Below are 21636 nucleotides of genomic sequence, written 5' to 3' on the forward strand. Positions count from 1 at the left end.
TACAGTAAAAACTACTTCCTACCCCTGTCCCTTAGCCACCTCATTCCCCTAGGCAAAGGCAAAAGTAATCAGTTATTAGTATCCCTCAAGATATTCTTATGCATCTTTCAAGATACTTTATGCATACATGCATACATAAAAGCAAATCCAAATATAAATGTGTATGTGGGGATATGTATATATATGTACACATGCACACACACATTTATTCCCTCATATATATCTCCCATATACATATAATCTCACACATATACACACGTATATATATATACAATCCCTGTTATGCACAAATGGAAGCATAGTGTAAATAATGCTCTGTACACTTCATTTTTTTCAACAACATGATTTGGATATCATGCATCAAGAACTTTATCACTTTTTTATAGCTGCAAATTTTCCATTGTTTACATATAACCAGTTGTGTTCTTTTTTAAATGGAGTATTTTTTATCACATACCTAATCTCTTTAAGTTTTTTAATTCTTCCTAGGTCAGTTTCGAAGATTTGTATTTTGATAAGAAATTACCCATTTCCTTCTACATTTTCAAAGTTGCTGCCACAAAGCTGTATAAATTATCTCCTTATACTTATCTCAATTTCTTCCATATCTATGGTTACAGCTCTATTCCCATTACTAATTTTGTATATTTCTACTCTTTTTACTTCGATCAGGCATGTGAGGGCTTATACTTATTGGTCTTTTCAAAGAAATAGTTGGTGGATTCTTTTTTATTTTAATTCCCTAAGGTTTTTTGTGTGGTAAATATGTTCTGGTCCCTGCCTACCTCTGAATCTCATCTCATACCCCAACTCCCAACATACTGTGCTCTAGTCATGATGGCCCTCTTGCTATACTCCACTCATGCTAAAATAACTCCTGCCACAGATCTTTATACTCCCTGGTTCATCAAACTGCAACATGATCTTTCTCCTCACTCAAATGTCAATTTAAAGGCCTCAAGGAGGCCTTCCCCTATGATCCGATCAAAAGCCTTAACCCACCAATCACTCTCTATCCTCCTCTGCTGGAGTTTTTTACTTTGTAACAGATATGTGAAAAGCTCATGTGTTCACTTTTTATTCATTATCTCATCCACTAGAAGGTAAGAGCCATGAGGACAAGGATCTTATCTTTCTTGTTCACTGCTAGGTTCCTATTACCCAGAAAAGTGACTGGCACAAGAAACTCATAAATTTGCAATCATTGTTAGGCTATCCCTTTTCACTCCCTTACCCCTCACTAAACTCTAAGTACCGTGTCTGTTATGTATACCACCATAAATCCAGTGGCTGGCATACTGCTTGGCACTGAGTTTATTCTCAATAAATATTTACTGAATGAGTAACTCCTTGAAGTGCACATGCCATACTACCATACCTTTATTTCTTTCCATATCTTTGCTTCATTCTACTTGGAATGCAGACTCTTATTATCCGCAAGGTTAACTCCTCGAAAGCATTCTCTGACCCTACCGGCCAAGTACATTGTCCTGCTATGCTGGAAGGCACCCTGGGCACTTATATTGTATTCTGAAAACCGGTTTATCTATTGAAAATACTCAAAAGTCTTTAAAAGTAGGTCATACAAGTTTTTACTCTATCTTTGTAACACATAGCAGGCAGGTATTTAGGCAGAGGGGGAACTGAATGGACAAGTTCATGACTAAAATTAAAATGCTTTCAATTTCCAAAGAACAGCTGGTACAGTTAAAAATATATACATAGAAAGATTTCAAGTCATTAAGTCCTATAGTCAAGACACAACTTCACAGGGGCGCCTGGGTGGCTCAGTCGGTTAAGCGTCTGCCTTCAGCTCAGGTCATGATCCCAGGGTCCTGGGATCGAGCCCCGCATCGGGCTCTCTGCTCAGCGGGGAGGCTGCTTCTCCCTCTGCCTGCCACTCTGCCTATCTGTGCTCTCTCTCTATCTCTCTGTCAAATAAATAAATAAAAAATCTTAAAAAAAAAAAAAAGACACAACTTCACCTCTTACAAGTTATGTAACACCAAGCAAATCACAGAAAGTAGAGAGTTTATTTAGTTTTCCTACTAAAATGGAGACAAAAAGATCTACTTGGAAAAGTATATATAAAGATATGATAAAGCACTCTGTAAACTTCCAGCATTATATTTATCAGTGCTATAGTACCCAAAATACTGAAGGTACAAGTAGTGTATTTGCATTTCATTTACTCATAATTTAAATGATCTATGAATCTGAACTGAAATAAAGATCCTATACACCTTTATTTCCTGATTAACAGAACTAATTTCCTGATGTAGTAAAGTGAAGTGACAGACTTACTGTCATGCAGTCTCTGAGTGTTTATTATACACAAGACACTGTCTAAGCACTTTAGATGCACTAACTCATTTGATGTCAACAAAAACACAGTCAGGAAGAGTATGTTGTTATTGCCATTTTTAAAATGAATAAAGCAAGGTACAGAAAGTTAAGAAACTTGCTTACGGTCACCTAGGCAGTAACGGATACAGCTAAAATGTAAACTTAGCCAATCTGACTTGAGAGCCTCTGTTTTTTGAAAGGGGAAGGATTTCCTGTTACCAGTTTATTTCCATGTCATGACGCAAATTTGCCAGGTCCAGTAGCTTTTAAAAATGTCAGACCTAGAAAAGCCAGATTCTTCTGACTTTATTCTTTGGACCAGTAATGGGAGGGCCTTTGAGTTTTTTCCTTGTTGAAACTGAGCCACACGAGAACAGAAAAACCTTCTTCCTGTCTGGTATTGTTATTCCCCCCAGAATGCATTTCCAATTTTAAAATAGGAGTGACGATGGAAATTAGCTTCAAAATAGACGATCTCAGTTTACACTTAACTTTTACAGGATGTAACTATACTATCTATATTCATGACTCTGGAAGCGTATTTATTCTTACATATAGACAGAAAAGGATATTTTTTCAGCATATATAGGGTAGCTAGCCTTGCTGCTTGGAAGTTGGCTCTTACAGTTCTGTAGACAGCTTTCCGAAGACCGATGAGATGCTGACTGGGATGCTGTCCAGCTTTATTAAATGGGCAAGCAGCACTGACCCTGTCAAGCAAACTTGAAAAGTAAAATGTGATACAACTGTACCGGTGTCCTAAAGTTTTTGTTTCCTAAATCCACAATTCTATTAAACTTAGAAAAAAAATCCTTTATCGTGGTTTTTATAGAAAATGATTGTAAATATCCCAACTCAGGTCCCACACATAGCCATTTCCCAGATACATATACTGTCACCAAAAAAAAAAAGACAAATGAAAAATTAAAATCTCGGAGAGTAAAGGCTTCTTTTGATATGGGGAAACAATACATTTTATTCAAAATATAGTAGAAAGGTAAGGAATACTTATGTAAGACATTGCAATTTTTTGATATAGACATTCTACTTGCTTAAATATACTAAAGTGGTACTACTTTACATTCAGTGGTCAAAACCCAAATCTATAATAAGTATGAAAGCCTTAAGTACAAATACTTTTACATTCTTAATACGCATTTATGTATGTTCACCAATCATACTTTTGGTCACTTGTACAGAACAATCAAATACTTTATAGAAATACATTCTGTACATTCATAAAAGTAGGGTAGAATGACTTACCCACCTGCTGCCACTGGCACTTACCTACTCAAAATGAAGTAGGGGACGCAGGGAGATAACAGGACCAGTGGCCAACAGGGGAATGCAAGTAGAAAGGCAAAGGAAGGGTTACTAGGTAGTGGCAAAGCTACTCTCAAAGCTATTCAAGAGGAAGCACATTTCATGGCACTTTCCAAAAGAGAAATGGGGAGTACCTATTTGCAACAATGAAGTAGATCATGCTTTTATAAATGAAATGAAAAATAATTACATATTACACAGCTACGGGATAATAGTTTTTTCACCTAACCAGTAACAAAGTAAAATATTAGAATTTATAAATTTCTTACACTATAACCACAAATTTGCAAAACATCTAACTCAAAACTCTTAAAATATTAAACCAAACTAAAATATATTCAGGCATTAAAAATCTATTTAAAAAACAGAGGACAATGGACTGTCAGGCTTATTTTAAAATAACAAAATGAGGCAAAGAATTGTTAAATTCTTTGCTAGAAAGGACAAACTGAGGCGAACAAAAGAGGGTATGTTTTCAATATATGGCATTATTGTGTGAGTTTCATTTTACTAATAAATCAGTTTTAAAGATGAAAATATTTCTAAAAAAGTTATGATTCAAGATTCATTATTCCTCATAATTTTTTCAATCCATTATCCAGTTAGATGGAAACAAGTGAAACAATTTTGCCAACATTTCTTTAGCCTGCCTGCATGTCAATGGATAGAAGTCATAATCCAAAGGTCAATCATGTCTAGCTGGCCCATTTTAGTTCTTCATGCCAATTCTATACATAATTCCATAATGTAAGTTGAAAAATGACAAAAAGCACAGAATCCCCTATACATGCCTAAGCATTAATTGGACACAGAGCCACGTTGCTTAACCAGTCAGTCTTCTCAAATGAAATACTGTGCAAATCAAGAATGAAAAGGAGTTATTACTTAGTGTTGTTTTTAACTTTTAAAATCTGAATGTTCAAACAACTTAATATTTGCTATGCTCTACCAACAAGTAGACTTTAACTACAATATGAATGACAAAAATTCAGAGAACTATGACATTTTGAATTGAGCAGAAAGAGAAGTTATAAAATCTCTCTCATGGCTCGAGATTGTTTAAACACTGTTCTAGAACACAACAGAGTGAAGAATGAGATGACTACTGGAGATTCTTCCACTTCCTGTTTCGTGATTTTCCACATACAGCTTTTCCATCAGGACTGTTTAAGTTATTCTTAATAAGCACGGCAGAGTGAAGAACGAGTTGACTACCAAGGTTCTTCTGCTCTCCCTTTTCGTGATTTTCCAGGTATAAGTAATTAAGAGTAATAATTATTCTTCACCATGTACTTGCTTTCTCCCGCCTACAGATTACAAAGGTTATAGGAGTTAAATAAATTGTTAAATACACTACAGTACAACTGTCATTTGTTAGTGGTTAGCAGGCAGCCTAGTGCACCAGGAAACGCTCAAGAGTCAGGTGGAATGAATCTGAACATTTGTTTACCATGTGTAATTGCATGCTTTTGGTTATATGCAAAATTACCTAGCACAGTATTTGGAACATAATGGTGCTCAATAAATATAACTACCCTTTTAATAATAGAATAATATCCTATATATCCGGTAGCTTAATATTTAAGTAAGACTAGACTAGACTGGTGAATATTTAATTTCCTGTGAGAATGTGAAACATCATTATTTGCATGATACTCTGAGAGTATTAGTGCTATAATATCTGCTAACATTTACTTAATGAATATTATTAATGCATGGCAAAATTTTTCAAAATGAATTCAAGTCCAATACATCTATCATTTAAACTGAGGAAAGAGAGCATCTGGCAGAGAGTAAAGAAAGCAAACATTTGTTGGGTAACTTTGCATGCTAGGTTCCATGTTAGGCTCTCTCTATTATCTCATAAAATAATCACATTAGAACACAGAAATAATCATAATTCTCAAAGCTCTTTGGTTTCTCAAAGTAGATAAGCAAAATCATACTACATATTAAATCCAGCATATAATGTATTTGTTCCTTCACAGTTAAGAGACTTTAGTAAGTGCCTAAGAAAAACCTACTTTTTTCTATAACTGCAACACAGAAATGAAAATAGGTAATAAATATTCTAATTTAACTATGTAGTAGAAAAGAATTATTTAAAAAAAATAAAATGAAAAATGAACTCACAGTGTAAATCCTCTGGAAATGACTTCAGTTTCTTGAATGAGACGTAAAGCTTTTCTCACAAGGTTAGTAAAAGCTCGGCTATTTGTTGCTGTATCTTCTAAATGGACATTGTATTTTTTTAGAGTTACTTGTAGTTTGGCTGTTCTCCATAATCTCAAAGCTTTTACGATCAGAAAAATAAACAGAATCACTCCCCATACCAGCCAGGAAGATACAATCCACCAAGTGGGAAGCATAATGAGCAAACTAATGAAGGCAAACAGCACTGAGACATCCCTATAACAGAGAAACCAAGAAAATGATATCCATCAGACTAGAGAAAGATGTGTAATTTAGGTTTACTACAATAGATAAATGCTAGCTCCTTTGTAAAGTGTGACTTAAAAAAATATGACATTTAAACAAGTAATGTGAAATAGTTTAAAAATATCTAGCAAATAAACAATGGTGCTTAGGTATTAAAATGTGAGCTAAGTTTAGGTAAAGGACATAAGTAATAGGTATCTTCTGAAATGGTTCTTTTTTTTTTTTTGAAGATAGGGACTCTTCTAACCTAAAAACAAAGTAGAGTTTAAAATCCAATTTTATAAATTTAAAAGTAAAAATAATTTTTACTATTTTTAATATTAAAATACATCTTAATATTGTCATATTATGAGTTCTCTTCCTAAAGTCAGATACTAATTATTTGCACAGAAACAAATATCTCAAGAAAATATAAGTATTTTTCCAATAGAACTAATATATACTTGAGTAATTGTTTCAGTAAAGTCAACTAATTTTAAATAATCATCATCAATCTGGAATACACATACTTACCACAGCCCATAATATGCACAAACTTTGTACTTTTACAATGCTTTAAGTAAAAATATATATGAATTTTTTTCTCTAGGTTAATTACAAATCTACAGACTAAAATACATCTTTTAAGCAATGAAGGCTTTGATAAAAATATATATAAGAAAGAGGTGACTATAGGGAGATGTGTCTGAGGATATCTAAAAAAAATCAACAATACCTGAAGACAGTTATAATCAAATTATAAAGTCACATATAAGAATGCTTCCTACTAAATATTTACCTGTCCCAATTTCCCTTGGAATACTTTACTTTCAAATGATACTGGTAATATCAAAGCAAAATCTCATCATATACTTTCATGCATTAATAGCAAAGTCTAAAAGTATTTACAGGCCTCAGGGTTGCTTAATCACATCTGTGCCTAAAGGAAACTTGAGAGTTAAAGCTGTAAAATTCTTTAAACCCTGGTTCCTTCTAGCAGTTCCTTGCATTCTTGTATTTGTAAAGGGTAAGACGCTTTACTTCATCATGATGCTGAGTGACTACAGATTTGGAAGACATACTTTGCTACCTGTTACAATATGAAGCATTTGTCAGTGTGACAGGAAAGACAGATAAATTCAGAAATCTGAGGCCAATGTTATGTAACTACCTATATAACTTGAATAGTTCAAGCAGTGATTTTGTTCACTTAATAAACTCATACTTTAATAGGAAGAGGACATGAACAGTTCTGTATATAAATCCCTTTTTGCTATTCTTTCTAAAAACATGGCCTGGGACTTCTGCATTAGACCCAAATACTTCAAGTAGTCGAAAAGTTTTAGGACTGAACTGTCAGTCTATTCTCTATGGCTTCTCAGCCAACAAAGCAAGAACTGACTGTTTACCTCCATGTCCCATCCTATTTTTGATGTTTCTATAATGCATTTATGATATAATCTATTAATTATAAAGATACATAAGTGGCTAGGACTGCATGCACACACATATATAGGTATACAGGTAAGAGAGATCCTTGGGGCACATGTTATGCCTGCTTGTTGGGTTATTAAACACAGAACTAATTATACTGAATTAAAAATATGTAATAATTGGATTTTTTTCCAGCTTCACTTTAAACAGTGTTTACTTTAGAAAGGTACTTTTTTTTTTTTTAAACCTTTGGGGTATCATTACATTAATTACAACGTTAAAATGTATGGAATGTTTACAGTGTCTTTACAACAGAGAACAAGAAGATGGATTTCCTCTGCTAATACCATATATGTAAGCAAGGGATAGATGTTTTCTGGACAGTACCAAATATTAGGGGTTGCCAGGGAGCAAAGTGTTGGAAGGTGTCCATTTTCCTGTTGTTGAGGTTGCCCTGCAGACAGGATACTGGGATCAAGTAGCTCAATCAGCTCCACATCCTCTTGTAACAGGACTTCCTGTTGCAGAATGGTATGTAGTGAGTCGAGTCGGAAACCAATATCCTTGCCATTAAAAAAACGGAAGAGAGACATTATTACATACATAATTTTGTATTAAATGTTAAGCTCCTAATGTGCTAACAAAATTTAGAGTATTTATTTTCAGTATAGCCTCCAAGAAGAAGATACAACAGTTCAATCTATCTTTAGTATGATGTATGGGATTTTAGTTTCACCGTAAATGTGAAACAATAAAGATTGAGGTGGATGTTACTGAGCCACCAGATGTAAAATATAAATTTTTAATAAAGAAATGTGAAGTAACTAAAGACTAATAAACCTGCCTAGTTAAGTCTAATTAATTAAACTGTTGGAACAGAGCATGGAAACTATAATCCTGTAACATAAGATGCTGTCCCTGGACACTGTAATAATATAGCCAATACAGTGAGAATTACATCAGTAGGATCCAGGCCTTCTAAAAAACGGACATTCAGATATTGAAAACACAACACTGAGGAATGTAATGCAAAACCACACTAATATGTGCATTGCACTTTATAGTTTACAAAATGCTTTCACATATACTAGTTCATTTATTCCTTCTTCTTTTCCTTATATCTATCAAAAAATATTATATATACAACAAGAACCACGCTTGACACCAAGGGCACGAAAAATGAGCATAATATACAAGTCTCTACTCTCAAAGAGTTCACAGTTTAATGAAGAGGACTGAAAAGTAAACAGTCACAACATAATGTGCAAAGAAGTGCAATGAGGTATACCTGGGTTATTATGAAAATGGCACAGAGGAACCAAAACTTGTAATGAAGTCAGAGAAAAGAAAAGCGGTGATGCCTGAGCTGAGTCTTAAAGTATGAACAAGAACTGACCAGATGAAACAGTTGGAAGAGGGGGATGGGAAGAACAAAAGCCTCTTTAGAACTCCAAGTCATTGCTTTTAGTTTTACATAGAGTGTACATGGTAAAAAGATGAGAGATGAGGGGCACCTGGTGGGCTCAGTAGCAGGAGTATGCAACTCTTGATCTCAGGGTTATGAGTTTGAGCCCCATGTTGAGGGTAGAGATTACTTAAATAGATAAATTAAAAAACAAAAATAAAAACAAAAACAAAAAAGGTAAGAGATAAAGTAGCAATATTAGAGTACACAGGTTAACTTTCACAGTAACCCCCACAATGTACATTTTCATCCTCCTCTCTGTTCTATAGAGGAGAAAACTAAAGCCCAGAGATTAAGTAGCTGTCCAGAATTCTGATTTCAAATCCTAAGTCTTTGGTAATCAATTATACTTCCCTATATAGAGTCTGCCGTATGAGAAAATTTGAAGTTTTTATTATGCATTAAATTTAAGAACAGAATGATCCTATTATAAGATAAAAATAAAGAGAACTTTTAATGGACAAGGCCTTTAGCTATTAAAGTAAAACCAATTAGGTCTAGGGTTTGAAGACAACGGGTTTGTTCTTCTTAGCCAGTTAATCATTCCCACACAAGAGCCTACCTACCCTGCCTAAGCTGATCATAATGGGGACTAAATAGGAATGCAGTGATCCATATATCCAACTATGAGTGCATATCTTCTTGATTGTGTGTTATACATCACTTTTAGTGAAGGAGAAGAATGTTTTAAATTAATATTAGCCCTATATTGACATATTTATTTTTTCTTTTTTAATTTCTTTTTCTTTTTTTTAAAGATTTTATTTATTTATTTGACAGACAGAGAGAGCGAGAGCAGGAACACAAGCAGGGGGAGTGGGAGAGGGAGAAGCAGGCTTCCCACTGAGCAGGAAGCCCAACGCGGGGCTCGATCCCAAGACCCTGGGATCATGACCTGAGCTTAACGACTGAGCCACCCAGACCGCCCCCTTTTTCTTTTTTTAAAGAAAGCTCTACACCCAGGGGTGCCTGGGTGGCTCAGTCGGTTAAGTGTCTGCCTTGGGTTTGGGTCAGGAAGCCCCGCACTGAGCCCTGCATCGCGCTCCCTGCTCAGCGGGGAGTGTGCTTCTCCCTCTGCCTCTCCCCTCACTCATGCCTGCACACTCTCTCTCTCACTCTCTCTCTCTGAAATAAATAAAATCTTTAAAAATAAGTAAAAAAAAAAAAAAAAGATCTATACCCAATGTGGTATAGATCAAGAATCATATGATCTACCGATTAAGCCAGCTAGGCACCCTTTATTAATTTTTAATTATCTATTATTTCTTGTCTTTTTGATACCAGCCATTCTGACAGGTGTAAGGTCATATTGTGGTTTTGATTTGCATTTCCCTGATGATTAGGGATGTCGAGCATCTTTTCATGTGCCTCCTTTCTCTTCTTAGAATCATGATTCTAGGGGTGCCTGGGTGGCTCGGTCAGTTAAGCGTCCAACTCTTGATTTTGGCTCAGGTCATGACCTCAGTGAGATTGAGCCCTGCCTTGAGTTCTGTGCTCAGCACGGAGTCTGCTTGGGATTCTCTCCCTCTCTCTCCAAAATAAATAAATAAATAAATAAATAAATAAATAAATAAATAAAAATCTTAAAAAAAAATCAGAATTCTAACATTAGGAACCAATTAATTAATTGACACTCCACCTCACTTTTTTTTTTTTTTTAATATTTTTTATTTATGCATTTGACAGAGAGAGACACAGCGAGAGAGGGAACACAAGCAAGGGAGTGGGAGAGGGAGAAGCAGGCTTCCTGCCGAGCAGGGAGCCCGATGCGGGGCTTGATCCCAGGGTCCTGGAACCGAGCCCCGCTCTGGGCTCCCTGCTCAGTGGGGAGCCTGCTTCTCCTTCTGCCTCTCCTCCTGCTTGTGCTCTGTCAAATAAATAAATAAAATCTTAAAAAAAAAAAAAAAAAGAATGTGACAAACTAACCACCTATAATCACCCAAACATACAAATAAACTTGAAAGTGACAAGACACTCTAACTAATGCAGTATTATCTAGTAACTCGACTACCTCTAGAAAGGAAGAATTTGAACTATATTCTAATCATAGCTATAAAATTAAATCAGATTAAATCGATGAATTAAAAATTTTTTAAGGATAAATTCTAAAACTGTATATTTGCAATATGGCAATCAAATTAGTGGAAAAATAGACATCTGCTGATATTAAGAAACATTCGCAATAACTTTATTTGGACTCAGGTCTAAGTCTCAAATAAATGAAGATTTAAAAGGTACTAATTCTGATTGACTGAATATTAGTAGGTACCATCTGTATGGTTGGGTGTTCCGTGTTGTGGGGAGGTGTACCATGTGAACTCTGGCTCACCCTCAACAAGTTTGAGTGCAAGATGTAGTTAGTACCTAGGTTTATATCCTGGTTCTACATCTTAAGTTAATAACTTTTCTGTTTTAGTTTCCTCATCTGCAAAATGAGGGTAAGAATAGTACCTACTTCATAGGATTGTTGTGAGAATTAAGTAAGTCAATATTTATAAAATATTAAGTGTCTGGTGCACAGTAAACATTTACATAGTAGATACTATGTAAGTGTTAGCTGTTAATGTTGTTAGTACACATGAAATAATTACAATAAAGAAAAGCACACATAATACGATACAAAACCTACAAAACATAGCATGGATAATTATTACTACATTGTTGAAGAAAATAAGAGATCCAATACGCTGAAGTTTATGGGAAAGGTCTTGAGGAAGAGCTAGGACTGCTTATTGAAAAGACTGCAATAAAATAGAAAAAAATGGAAAGAATTCTACCATAGTATAATAGCACAAACACAGACATACAGAATAGATATGGACTAAAAGAAAAGGAAGACTGGGTTGGCTGATGAAAATATTGGCTGGAAAGGTAGTTTAGGGCCAAATTATGCAGACTCTTTCATGCTGAAGTGATGAACTAGACTTGATGCAATGGGTAACAGGATTTTTTTAAGGATCTAACCGGAAAAATGGTATGAGAAGGTAACTCAGAAGATATCTGCCTGTATGGAATGAAAGGGTGTGAGAAGCACAGCTAAACAATAGAGAGATTTCTGTTTTTACCCCTAGGGATAGAGAAGGGAACTATTCATGTGTCAATATATTTCAATGATCTTATATATTTTTTAATATATTGTGCTGTTTCATAAAGCTGATGAGGACCAAATGAGATAACATGTGTGAAAGCACTTTACAGGCTAACACGTGCTTAAAAAGTGCTAATACCCCTACCATTATAGTTGTTATAAAAGAACTTTTTTTTTTAATCTTTAAGAAGTACTACTTTAATAAAAAGGAATAATGGCAAAAGGTTCAGCTATCATGGAGCAACTGCCAGTATTTTTATAAAAGGAAAGAGGGATTGGTTCAATATCTGTAGAGCCAACAAAATTTTAAATATGTCACAGTCAAAGGAAAAGTCAACCATCTCATGCCAGAAGCCACAGGGTAATTCCTTGTTCCATTATTAGTAAATGATTTCTCTGGCATGTACTTCTTACAGTTCTCTATGATATAAGCACAAAAGAGAGGCGTAGAGAAGCTGGCACTTTACAGTGAAACATGTGGCCAGTGACAAAGGACCAAGAATGAAAAGATCAGGACTATGTAGACTATGACTAAACCACAGAAAAATGTATATGGATCCATATACCTTACCACAGTCCTAGTATCACTGAAGAATGAGGATGGCTCCACCTGGATAGAGATGATATTCTACGCAGGTGACAAGACACTTCATTGACCTTCTCAATATACCTACAAAGATGAAACCCTGAACAGAGAACTTGCCCATTTGGATTGCTAAAAAAGTAATTTTAGTCAGTCAATACGAAATAATACTCAAGCTAGAGAGGTAGTATGTTATAATGGAGAGCCTAGGCTTTGAAACAGGAGACCTGAGTTCAAATTCTAACTCTATCACTTTCTAGTTGAACATTCTTGAACAATTCACTTACTAAGTATTCTTAAACCAAACTGAACTGTCTGAATCTCAGGCTTTCCAATTGGTAAAATGCACTAACCTTACAGTGTTTGGAATACCAAACCAAAATGTGAAAGCACTTTGTAAACATCTCTTTACAAATGGTAATTTACAAGAATGATAATTATCTTAAGGTCATAGGCCAGCATAGGATCCTGAAATCTGCTTACTTGTAACTTGATTACTCCTTCTGAGAGACATGAGAACTTCGTAACTTCAATTTTTTAGCTATACTATTTGGATTCTGCATTGCTTAGGATGCACAAAGTTGAAGTATTCCCTCCTGGGGGTCAGAGGTCAAACACCAGATCTATTACCGTAGAGAGTAGGGGAAAAAAAAAAGCAAGCCTCACAGGAATCACAAAGATGATTTGTGATCATGGTCACAATTCCAAGTCTTTGGGAAATTCTGTGATTAGTCTTGGGAGATTAAATCTTATATATGAAGTTATCAGAGAATGGTAGATCAATGATAAATAAATTAGGGGGGAACGACTTTGATTATGCCCAAACTCTGTAATCTTAGACTGTGGGATAAGGATACAGACAGTCAAGCTCCTAATGAAAAGGGAGAAGATCTTACTAATGGATATATTCCTTTCCCTATTGAGAGGAATACTTGTCAGTGGAGGAAGATGGCTGCAGGAAATTAGTAATCTAACAAATAAGGTATCAATAACTACCAGAATATTCTATTCTAAATGGCTAACAACCTCTTGGAAGAACTATGAAATAATACTAATAAAACCAAATTCAAATATCCACAATTATTGAAGAACTTCTTGTTGATTTTTTTTTTTTAGGTGATACCAACAAACTTTAACACTTCATGAAGTAGGCAGTCTCCTTTCAGAGAACTGCCCAGAATTTCTATTTAGAATCAATCACTGCCCAAATCAGTAGCAAAACAAATTCTGATTCATTAGATTCTGTCACTAGTAAACTGGAGCCCTGAAAACTGACAAAAAGAAGTAGAGCAAACACTTACCAACTTGTGAAGTAAGTCATCTTTCTTATTGTACTGAGAAAAAATCCAACTTTTGATGGTTTCAGCCACTTTTAACAGGATGCCTTGCTGAAGGAGATGAATGACATTGTATAGGATTTATTAAATCACACCCAAACAGCAGAAAAACTCCAAATAACTTACTTCTAATTAAGAAGAAAAAATTCAGAATTTTTATTAGAAAAAGGGAGAAAAAAATCACCTAGGTTATATCCTTTGTCAATATGTTCAGGCTCCTTAATAATTCCCAGATTTACTTGCACATCAGAATCACCTGGAGATTTTATTTAGAAATATTCTTGGGACCCCAATCTATAGGTTTAGATTAAGTTAAAATTAAGTTTTGAATGAGACCTGAAAGCAGATTTTTTAAAGAGCACTCAGAAGAATTCTTAATCTCAGGAAACAAACTGAGGGTTGCTGGAGTGGTGGAGGGTGGGAGGGATGGGGTGGCTGGTGATGGACACTGGGGAGGGTTTGTGCTATGGTGAGTGCTGTGAATTGTGCAAGACTGTTGAATCACAGATCTGTACCTCTGAAACAAATAATGCAATATATGTTAAGAAAAAAAAAAAAGAAGAAGAAGAAGATAGCAGGAGGGGAAGAATGAAGGGGGGGAAATCGGAGGGGGAGACGAACCATGAGAGACTATGGACTCTGAGAAACAAACTAAGGGTTTTAGGGGGGAGGCGGGCTGGGGGGTTGGGTTAGCCCAGTGATGGGTATTAAGGAGGGCACGTATTGCATGGAGCACTGGGTGTTATATGCAAACAATGAATCATGGAACACTACATAAAAAAATTAATTAATTAATTAATTTTAAAAAAAAATAAAAGAGCACTCAGAAGTTATCGTGATGCAGCCCATTTACTGGATACACTATATACTAGCTATATTAAGATGATGATAGTATGTATTTCAAAATGAAAACCAGGGGTGCCTGGGTGGCTTAGCTGTTAAGCATCTGCCTTTGGCTCAGGTCATGATCCCAGGGTCCTGGGACCAAGCCCCACGTCGGGCTCCCTGCTCAGTGGGAAGCCTGCTTCTCTCTCTCTCACTCCCCCTGCTTGTGTTCCCTCTCTTACTGTGTCTCTCTCTCTGTCAAAAAAATAAATAAATAAAATCTTTAAAAAATAAAATAAATGAAAACCATAGGATGCTCCAAGTTCTCAAATACTACGAACATTTCATTCCACAATGCTAAGGCAGAGAGACATTTTAATCAATTTTAGAAAAAGTGTCTCATATTGAAATAAAAGTTGTATTACTGAATCAACCAAAAATTAAAATTACCTTAATGTTAATAGCCCATTTCCATGCTAGTAAATGGAGTTTATATTCATTGAGTGGTTACTATATCCCAGGTACTGAAAAAGGGTCGTAGGAACAAAGATGAACACACATAACTGCTGTTTTCAAGAACTTAGTATAGAAGAGATGGTATAAATAATTACAAAACAAAGTAAAGTCTGGGAAAGTGTGGGAAAAAAGGTCAAGAGGTGCTAACACTGAAGCTATGCCCTAACAGATGAGCAGGAATTTAACAAAGGAGGGAAGAACATTCTGGGCAAGAGAACAGGACGAAGAAAGGGCACAGCCATGGAAGCACGTCACGGGCATGGTGGCAGAGCCTGGGACAGGCTAAGACCCAAGGAAAGAAGGGAACAGTAATGATCACTGAGAGCGGTTTTAAAGGACTTTGGTCTTCTATGCCTTAATAGTTTAGACTTTATCCTGTAGGCTGTGAGGAGCCACCAAAGATTTTTAAGCAAGGAAATGAAACAGTAAAAATCAGCATTTAAGAAAAATAACTGGCTACAGTGTGGAGGCAATACTAGCAGGAAATGACTGTAGCCAAGAAGCCTGATTAGGAGGATATTTAATAGTCTAGCTAAATAATGACAAAGGCCTCAAGTAGGGTAGCAAAAAATGGTAATGGATAAGGGTTGGATTTTAGAGACATAAGAAGTTCACTTGATGTATCATTTAGTGACCAAATTAATGTGGGAGCCATAGGAAATCTTAAGATAACTGAGAGTGGTAATTTGGGAATATGGAAAGAATATTTTATTTGTTTTATACATATGAATCTGAGTTTCCTGGGGCACAGGCCATGTGAAATGTTTAAGCAACGTCCAGAACTCAGTGAAGATGGAGAATACACACAAGTAGCCAATGAGGGCAAGAAAGTAGATGAGATCACTCATAAAAACAGACCAAGAGAGAAGAGGCCTGATGTTAAAACTTTATGGAAGGAACATTTAAGAATAATCACAGGAGGGCACCTGGGTGGCTCAGTCGTTAAGCGTCTGCCTTCGGCTCAGGTCACGATCCCAGAGTCCTGGGATCGAGCCCCGCATCGGGCTCCATGCTTGGCAGGAAGCCTGCTTCTCCCTCTCCCCCTCTCCCTGCTTGTGTTCCCTCTCTCACTGTGTCTCTCTCTGTCAAATACATAAAATAAAATCTTTAAAACAAAAAAAAAAGAATAATCACAGGAAAAGAAACTAGAAAAATATACAGAGAATGAATATTGATGGTGAGAATACCAGTAAGAGTACTCAGTAAGTACTCACAAGAACATTAAAAAATGGTGATGAAGGCTAATGACAGTTTCATCACGATCTCTTATTATACAAAAACTTTGCTTTCCAAAGAAAATAACTGGTACTTCACTGCTTGAACAGAACTTTGGGGGCGATTCTAAAAATATATCCCCTGAGAAGGAACTAAATAATACAACAAATCTTTCTAAAATTCAGCTGTCCCGGATTTAGAAAAACTCCATTTTAGAAAAATATAGCTCATACAGTTGAAATAATATGAAAACTAAAGGAACTTTCTAGACATGTGGTAATTTTGAAAAACATTCTCTGGCTATTTCTCAATTTCTGAGGACCAGTAAATCTATAAATTAATAACACTTCTATATGTAAAAATACGTATCATAAATGAAAAGGATTAAATACCTTTAAAACCCAAGTTTGAACAACAAAAAAAGGCCAATGCCCATATCCTGCCTAAGACTATCCCTTGGCCCATTCTTTGTCTTTTGTTGCCAAGTAATCTCAAATCCAAGTTTTAATCTATAAATAACCTATTAGCCATATCGTTCAGTTTTGCTTTCAAAACTCTTCCCAGGAACATTCACATTTGAAAGGGTTAGAGAGAAGAAAGAGTTTAAGTCCAGAGGACTAGCAAACTGGTTCTGATCCATGTAAGCTCTAACTCTCTAATTCCTACCCTGTAAGTATCAGTCAAAAAAACATTTCTCTGGTATTTATTCTACTCTTGCAAATGGGCCCAGCTTGGTTACCTCACATTTTAGGGGTTTTTCTAAGAAAAGGAGAAAAGAGACTTCCCTCTCTATCACCACAGAGTAAACAACTAATTGAAAACTTTAAAAGCCTCCTCGAAAAAATAATGATGTCTTGTATATAATAAAACACTGATTAAACTAGAATGCTCAAGAAATGAAGTAATCTGGTTTATTTTTTCTATTAAATTAGAATTCCTTTCGTTAAAACTGAAATGTACTGGAATATTTTTTTTTATTTTATTAAATATGGCTAATAGAACATAAATGAATCTAGTAAATACGTTTTACAGAACATAATTAGTGGAGATTCTTCCAGTATCTCAGCCTTGCAATGTTGTAATCAACTGAAATATTTATTGCATAAGAGGATACTGCCTAGATATAAAGGGCATCACAAACTGAGGTAAATATACCCACTCCATCACATATCCTTGAAATTGCTCATGAAATATGTTATCAGTTTGCTTTCTTATAACTTGTGCTCTCTTTTCAAAAATATGCAAAGAAAAAAATTCTAATTAATATAAAAGTCCTAATGGTTGAGTTCTCATTAAGGTTTTAGTATATTTTTCTGGTTCCCTCCAAACAACTTCAATATTTTAAGAAATAATATATTTTAATCCTCAACCATATTAATTTCCATTCATTATAGAAATTACTACGACAGTCCAAAACAGTAAGGACTTATATTTATCTAAACAGTTTTGTACTACTGATGAAATAAAAAATAAAGTCTTATCAGAGTCAGAAAGGACATGGAGGTGCTTATAAGGTTTTTTTTTTCCGTTTTTTTTTACAAGGGTAAGGGTTAAGGCAGTTTAAATATCAGTGAGGTGAAGAACAAAAGATTAAACATAGAGAATGAACATGCTTTCTTACTTTTGTCAGGGCTCTTGCAGGAGGCTTTTGTTGTCCCTCTGTCACTGTGCTTTTTTCTGGTTTTGGTGACAGAGAAGAGCATATTTCAAAGTCTGTGTGTCCCAGATCCTGTAAGTACTGGTAAAGTGGAGAATTCTGAAAGAGACATATAAAATAAAGCAAATTTCAATATCATTACTATTTCAAAAATTTTAGAGGCCAATCCAACACCAAACTTCACTATCATGACCAGTATACACAAATTCTTTAAGGCTTCATCTATTAAAAAGTGAATTATCTGTCACAATGTCATCTAACATTAAAAAAAACCTAAAAACAAACTACAAACAATTCAACAGAGGGACCCAAAAAAGGAAAAACTCTAAACACAGATTTTTCTGAGTGGGTACCAGCAAGAAAAAATGAATTTAGGAATATAAATAGATTTGTTAAGCAATTTCTTTGCCCAAATATTTGTAGTATTAGAGTAGATTGCTTCAAAATAGCCAAGCCTGGCTATAGATAGCTCCTAAGAGGGCCTACAGTGAAAAGCAGTTATTACTTGAAGCCAAGAATTAAGCAATGATTATATACTGCACTAATTATAATTTTATCATACCATCATATTCATTAATTCATTCAAGCACAAATATGTATTATCTACCACACACCCAGCACTGTAAACAAACTTAAAACTCCAAGAAAGTTACCTAAAATAAGCTGTATCTTACATACAACCATATGGCAAACGAGACTCTGTGGCTAATAAAAGCATTAGAACATGGTGGTTAAGAACACAAACTCTGGGGCCAGACTATAGGTTCAAATCCCAACTGTGCCTCTTACTGGCTAAGTATCCTATGACAGTTTATAATCCTGTGTTTCAGCTGTCTCATCTTAAAATAGGAATAATAATAAGACCTAGTTCATAGGGCTCTTATATGGACTAAATATTTACAAGCACTTAGAACAGTAACTGGCCCATAGTAATCACTCAATTTACACTTCAACTTTAGATAAGCCAGGTGAAAGCGCACAGGCTTTGGAACAGACCAAAACACCCCCAAAAAACAAACAAACAAACAAACAAACAACAAAACAAACTCCAATCCCATCAGATACATAAGCATCACTGTTAGATGAAAACCTATGGGACAAATTTCTGGATAAACAGCAAGTTTTAGTTTTAACTTTCAGTCTTCTCTAAAGCACAAAGCTGGTAACATGTTTAAACATAAACCTTGACTCCATTCAACAAAAATATTTAATACTTAATTTAAAAAAGACCTTATGTTAGGTAGTCGAGATATAATAACAACCACCATCAAAACAATAGTATCAGCAACACAACTAAAATAGTACCATGTAGCAAAAGCTTAACTAGCATTCTACTTGCATCATTTCACTTAAGGTTTACAACAAACTCTAAAAAAAGTATTATGATCATTGCTATCATTGTTATTGTTAATTCCCATTTCATAGAAGAGGAAACAGATTCACTCAGATACAGAAAGCAGGACAAGTCTGACTCCAAAGCCAACACTCTGAAATATTGTATTATACTATCTAAAGTAACAAACAGTCCCTCCTGTGTCTAGAGAGGAAGATACCAGGGAAACTTCCTTATAGTTTAAAACAGAAACATCAAGCAAATCAATAATTACAGGATTGTATTGGATGCTATGGAAACAGAGGAGAGGCAGTTAAATTAGACCAGTATTTTTAGGGAATATATCCCTGAGTTTGGGAAAATGAGGAACAGTGGGAATTTGCTTATACTGGTAGCAATTTGCTGGGTATCAATCTGAGAGAATAAAAGATACATAAAATGCCTCCTTTTAAAGCTATGTTTAATGCTCTTTTGGGAAAAAGAGGCAAAAGTTTATAATAAAAGGAGGAATATGTTTCTTATCTCTCTATCACTTAAATCTCTGTTGGCACAAATGGTTAATTTTTGTATCACCCATAATGTATCTTCAAATACTACCTTGAATTACTCAAGTATTTCCAAAATGAATTGTGAACTCCTCCCTGCTCTGTCCCCAGAGTGGCAAAAGAACAAGAATGCTTGTTCGGTTGGAATGACCTTTTGAAAAGTTTACACACTTAAAAAAAAAAAAAAAAACACAAAGCTTGTTTTTAAGGCAGTAGAACCCTTTCTTCAATGAACTCCCATGGGGAAGAACAATAAATATGATGGATCAAAGTGGAGTTACTCTAATTCCAGGGTTGTCAAAGTTTTTCTGTAAAAGGCCAGACAGTAAATATTTCACACTTTGCAGGCCATATGGTCTCTCTCATAACTAATCAATCCTGCTGCTGTACTGCAAAAGCAGCTACAACAATACATAAACCAATGAGTGTGGTTATGCTCCAGTAAAACTTTATTTATGGAAATACTGAACTTCTTATAATTTCCATGTGTCACAAAATATCATTCTTTTGATATTTTCCCCAACCATTTAAAAACGTAAAGTCTACTCTGTGTTCACTAGTCACAGAAAAATAGGTGGGGAAAAGAGGACAAACCTGGCCCAACAGCTAGTCTGCTGACTCCTGTTCTAATTAAATGCTCAGTCAATATATTGAGGCATACTCTTGATTGCTACCTGTTCTCTGGCAAGAGGCTTCGTGGGTGGGGATGGGATCAAACTTCTTTTCATTCAAATTCCAGTACCTTTCTTACTACACATTTAACTGATGCTGTGTCAGCACTGACCCCAAAGTCCCTTCCTTTTCCAGTTTATGTCACAGCTCACAAAATAACAAAATGGATTATGTGCAACATACTTGTAAACGTGATTAAACAGAAGAGAAACAATGAATACTTTGTTCTCCATGTTCTGCACATCAACTAAGAGCATACATATACATACTCAGTTGGAAACACCATTAGCTGGAACACCTACTATTTGACATTTTGCAAAAACAGCAGCATTAATCATTTGCCTTGAATAATACCAATAATGTCCAATGGTGTCATTTGATATAGTAATTTTGTCAGTACCTTATTCTGCCTTTTCTACAAATGCTAAAACTTTTCATTAACTTTTTGGTTGGTTTCACAACGTTCTGGTCAAAGGTGTGACATCCATCTATTTGAGCTATGCAACTATGAATGATGCTTTAGTAGTTCTGATTTCTTCCCCATCTCTAGTGACAGAATTCATCACTTTCACCCTGGAATGCACTGTTTTACAGTTCTGGGAAATTCTGGCTTGCCAAGGTTATCACTGTGCCTTGTTTCATGGCTTTACATAACTAAGTATTTGACAAAATTTCAGAATAATCTCTGGCGACTAGGGATGAAGGTATTGCAGATCTGATAGAATGTAATTCCAGTCACCATCGTATTTCATATTTGAACTTTCCTCTTTTGGACTGCTACTACAAATCATTCCACTTTCTAACACATATAAACTCAGACTGTATGAACTCTAAAGCTCTTATTCATTATGACAGTATTCTGAGTTGTAGCATTTATAA

General features: G+C 35.2%; 1 protein-coding gene across 4 annotated transcripts in view; it reads right to left on the reverse strand.

The window, feature by feature from the left end:
• The window catches only part of VEZT (vezatin, adherens junctions transmembrane protein), a 63795-nt gene that overhangs the window by 19655 nt on the left and 22504 nt on the right, over window positions 1–21636 (reverse strand). The window contains exons 2-6 of one of the 4 annotated variants that reach the window (XM_021687530.1): window positions 18172–18306; window positions 13959–14045; window positions 7909–8084; window positions 5803–6078; window positions 2919–3068 (exon numbers count right to left, since the gene is read on the reverse strand). In XM_021687530.1, coding sequence (XP_021543205.1) covers window positions 2919–3068; window positions 5803–6078; window positions 7909–8084; window positions 13959–14045; window positions 18172–18306 — 824 coding nt within the window. Of the gene's footprint in view, window positions 1–2918; window positions 3069–5802; window positions 6079–7908; window positions 8085–13958; window positions 14046–18171; window positions 18307–21636 lie in introns of those variants that run through there. The other 3 variants (XM_044914736.1, XM_044914737.1, XM_044914738.1) reach the window with 3 other exon arrangements.

Source organism: Neomonachus schauinslandi, chromosome 5 (genome assembly GCF_002201575.2).
Source record: "Neomonachus schauinslandi chromosome 5, ASM220157v2, whole genome shotgun sequence".
NCBI lineage: Eukaryota > Metazoa > Chordata > Mammalia > Carnivora > Phocidae > Neomonachus > Neomonachus schauinslandi.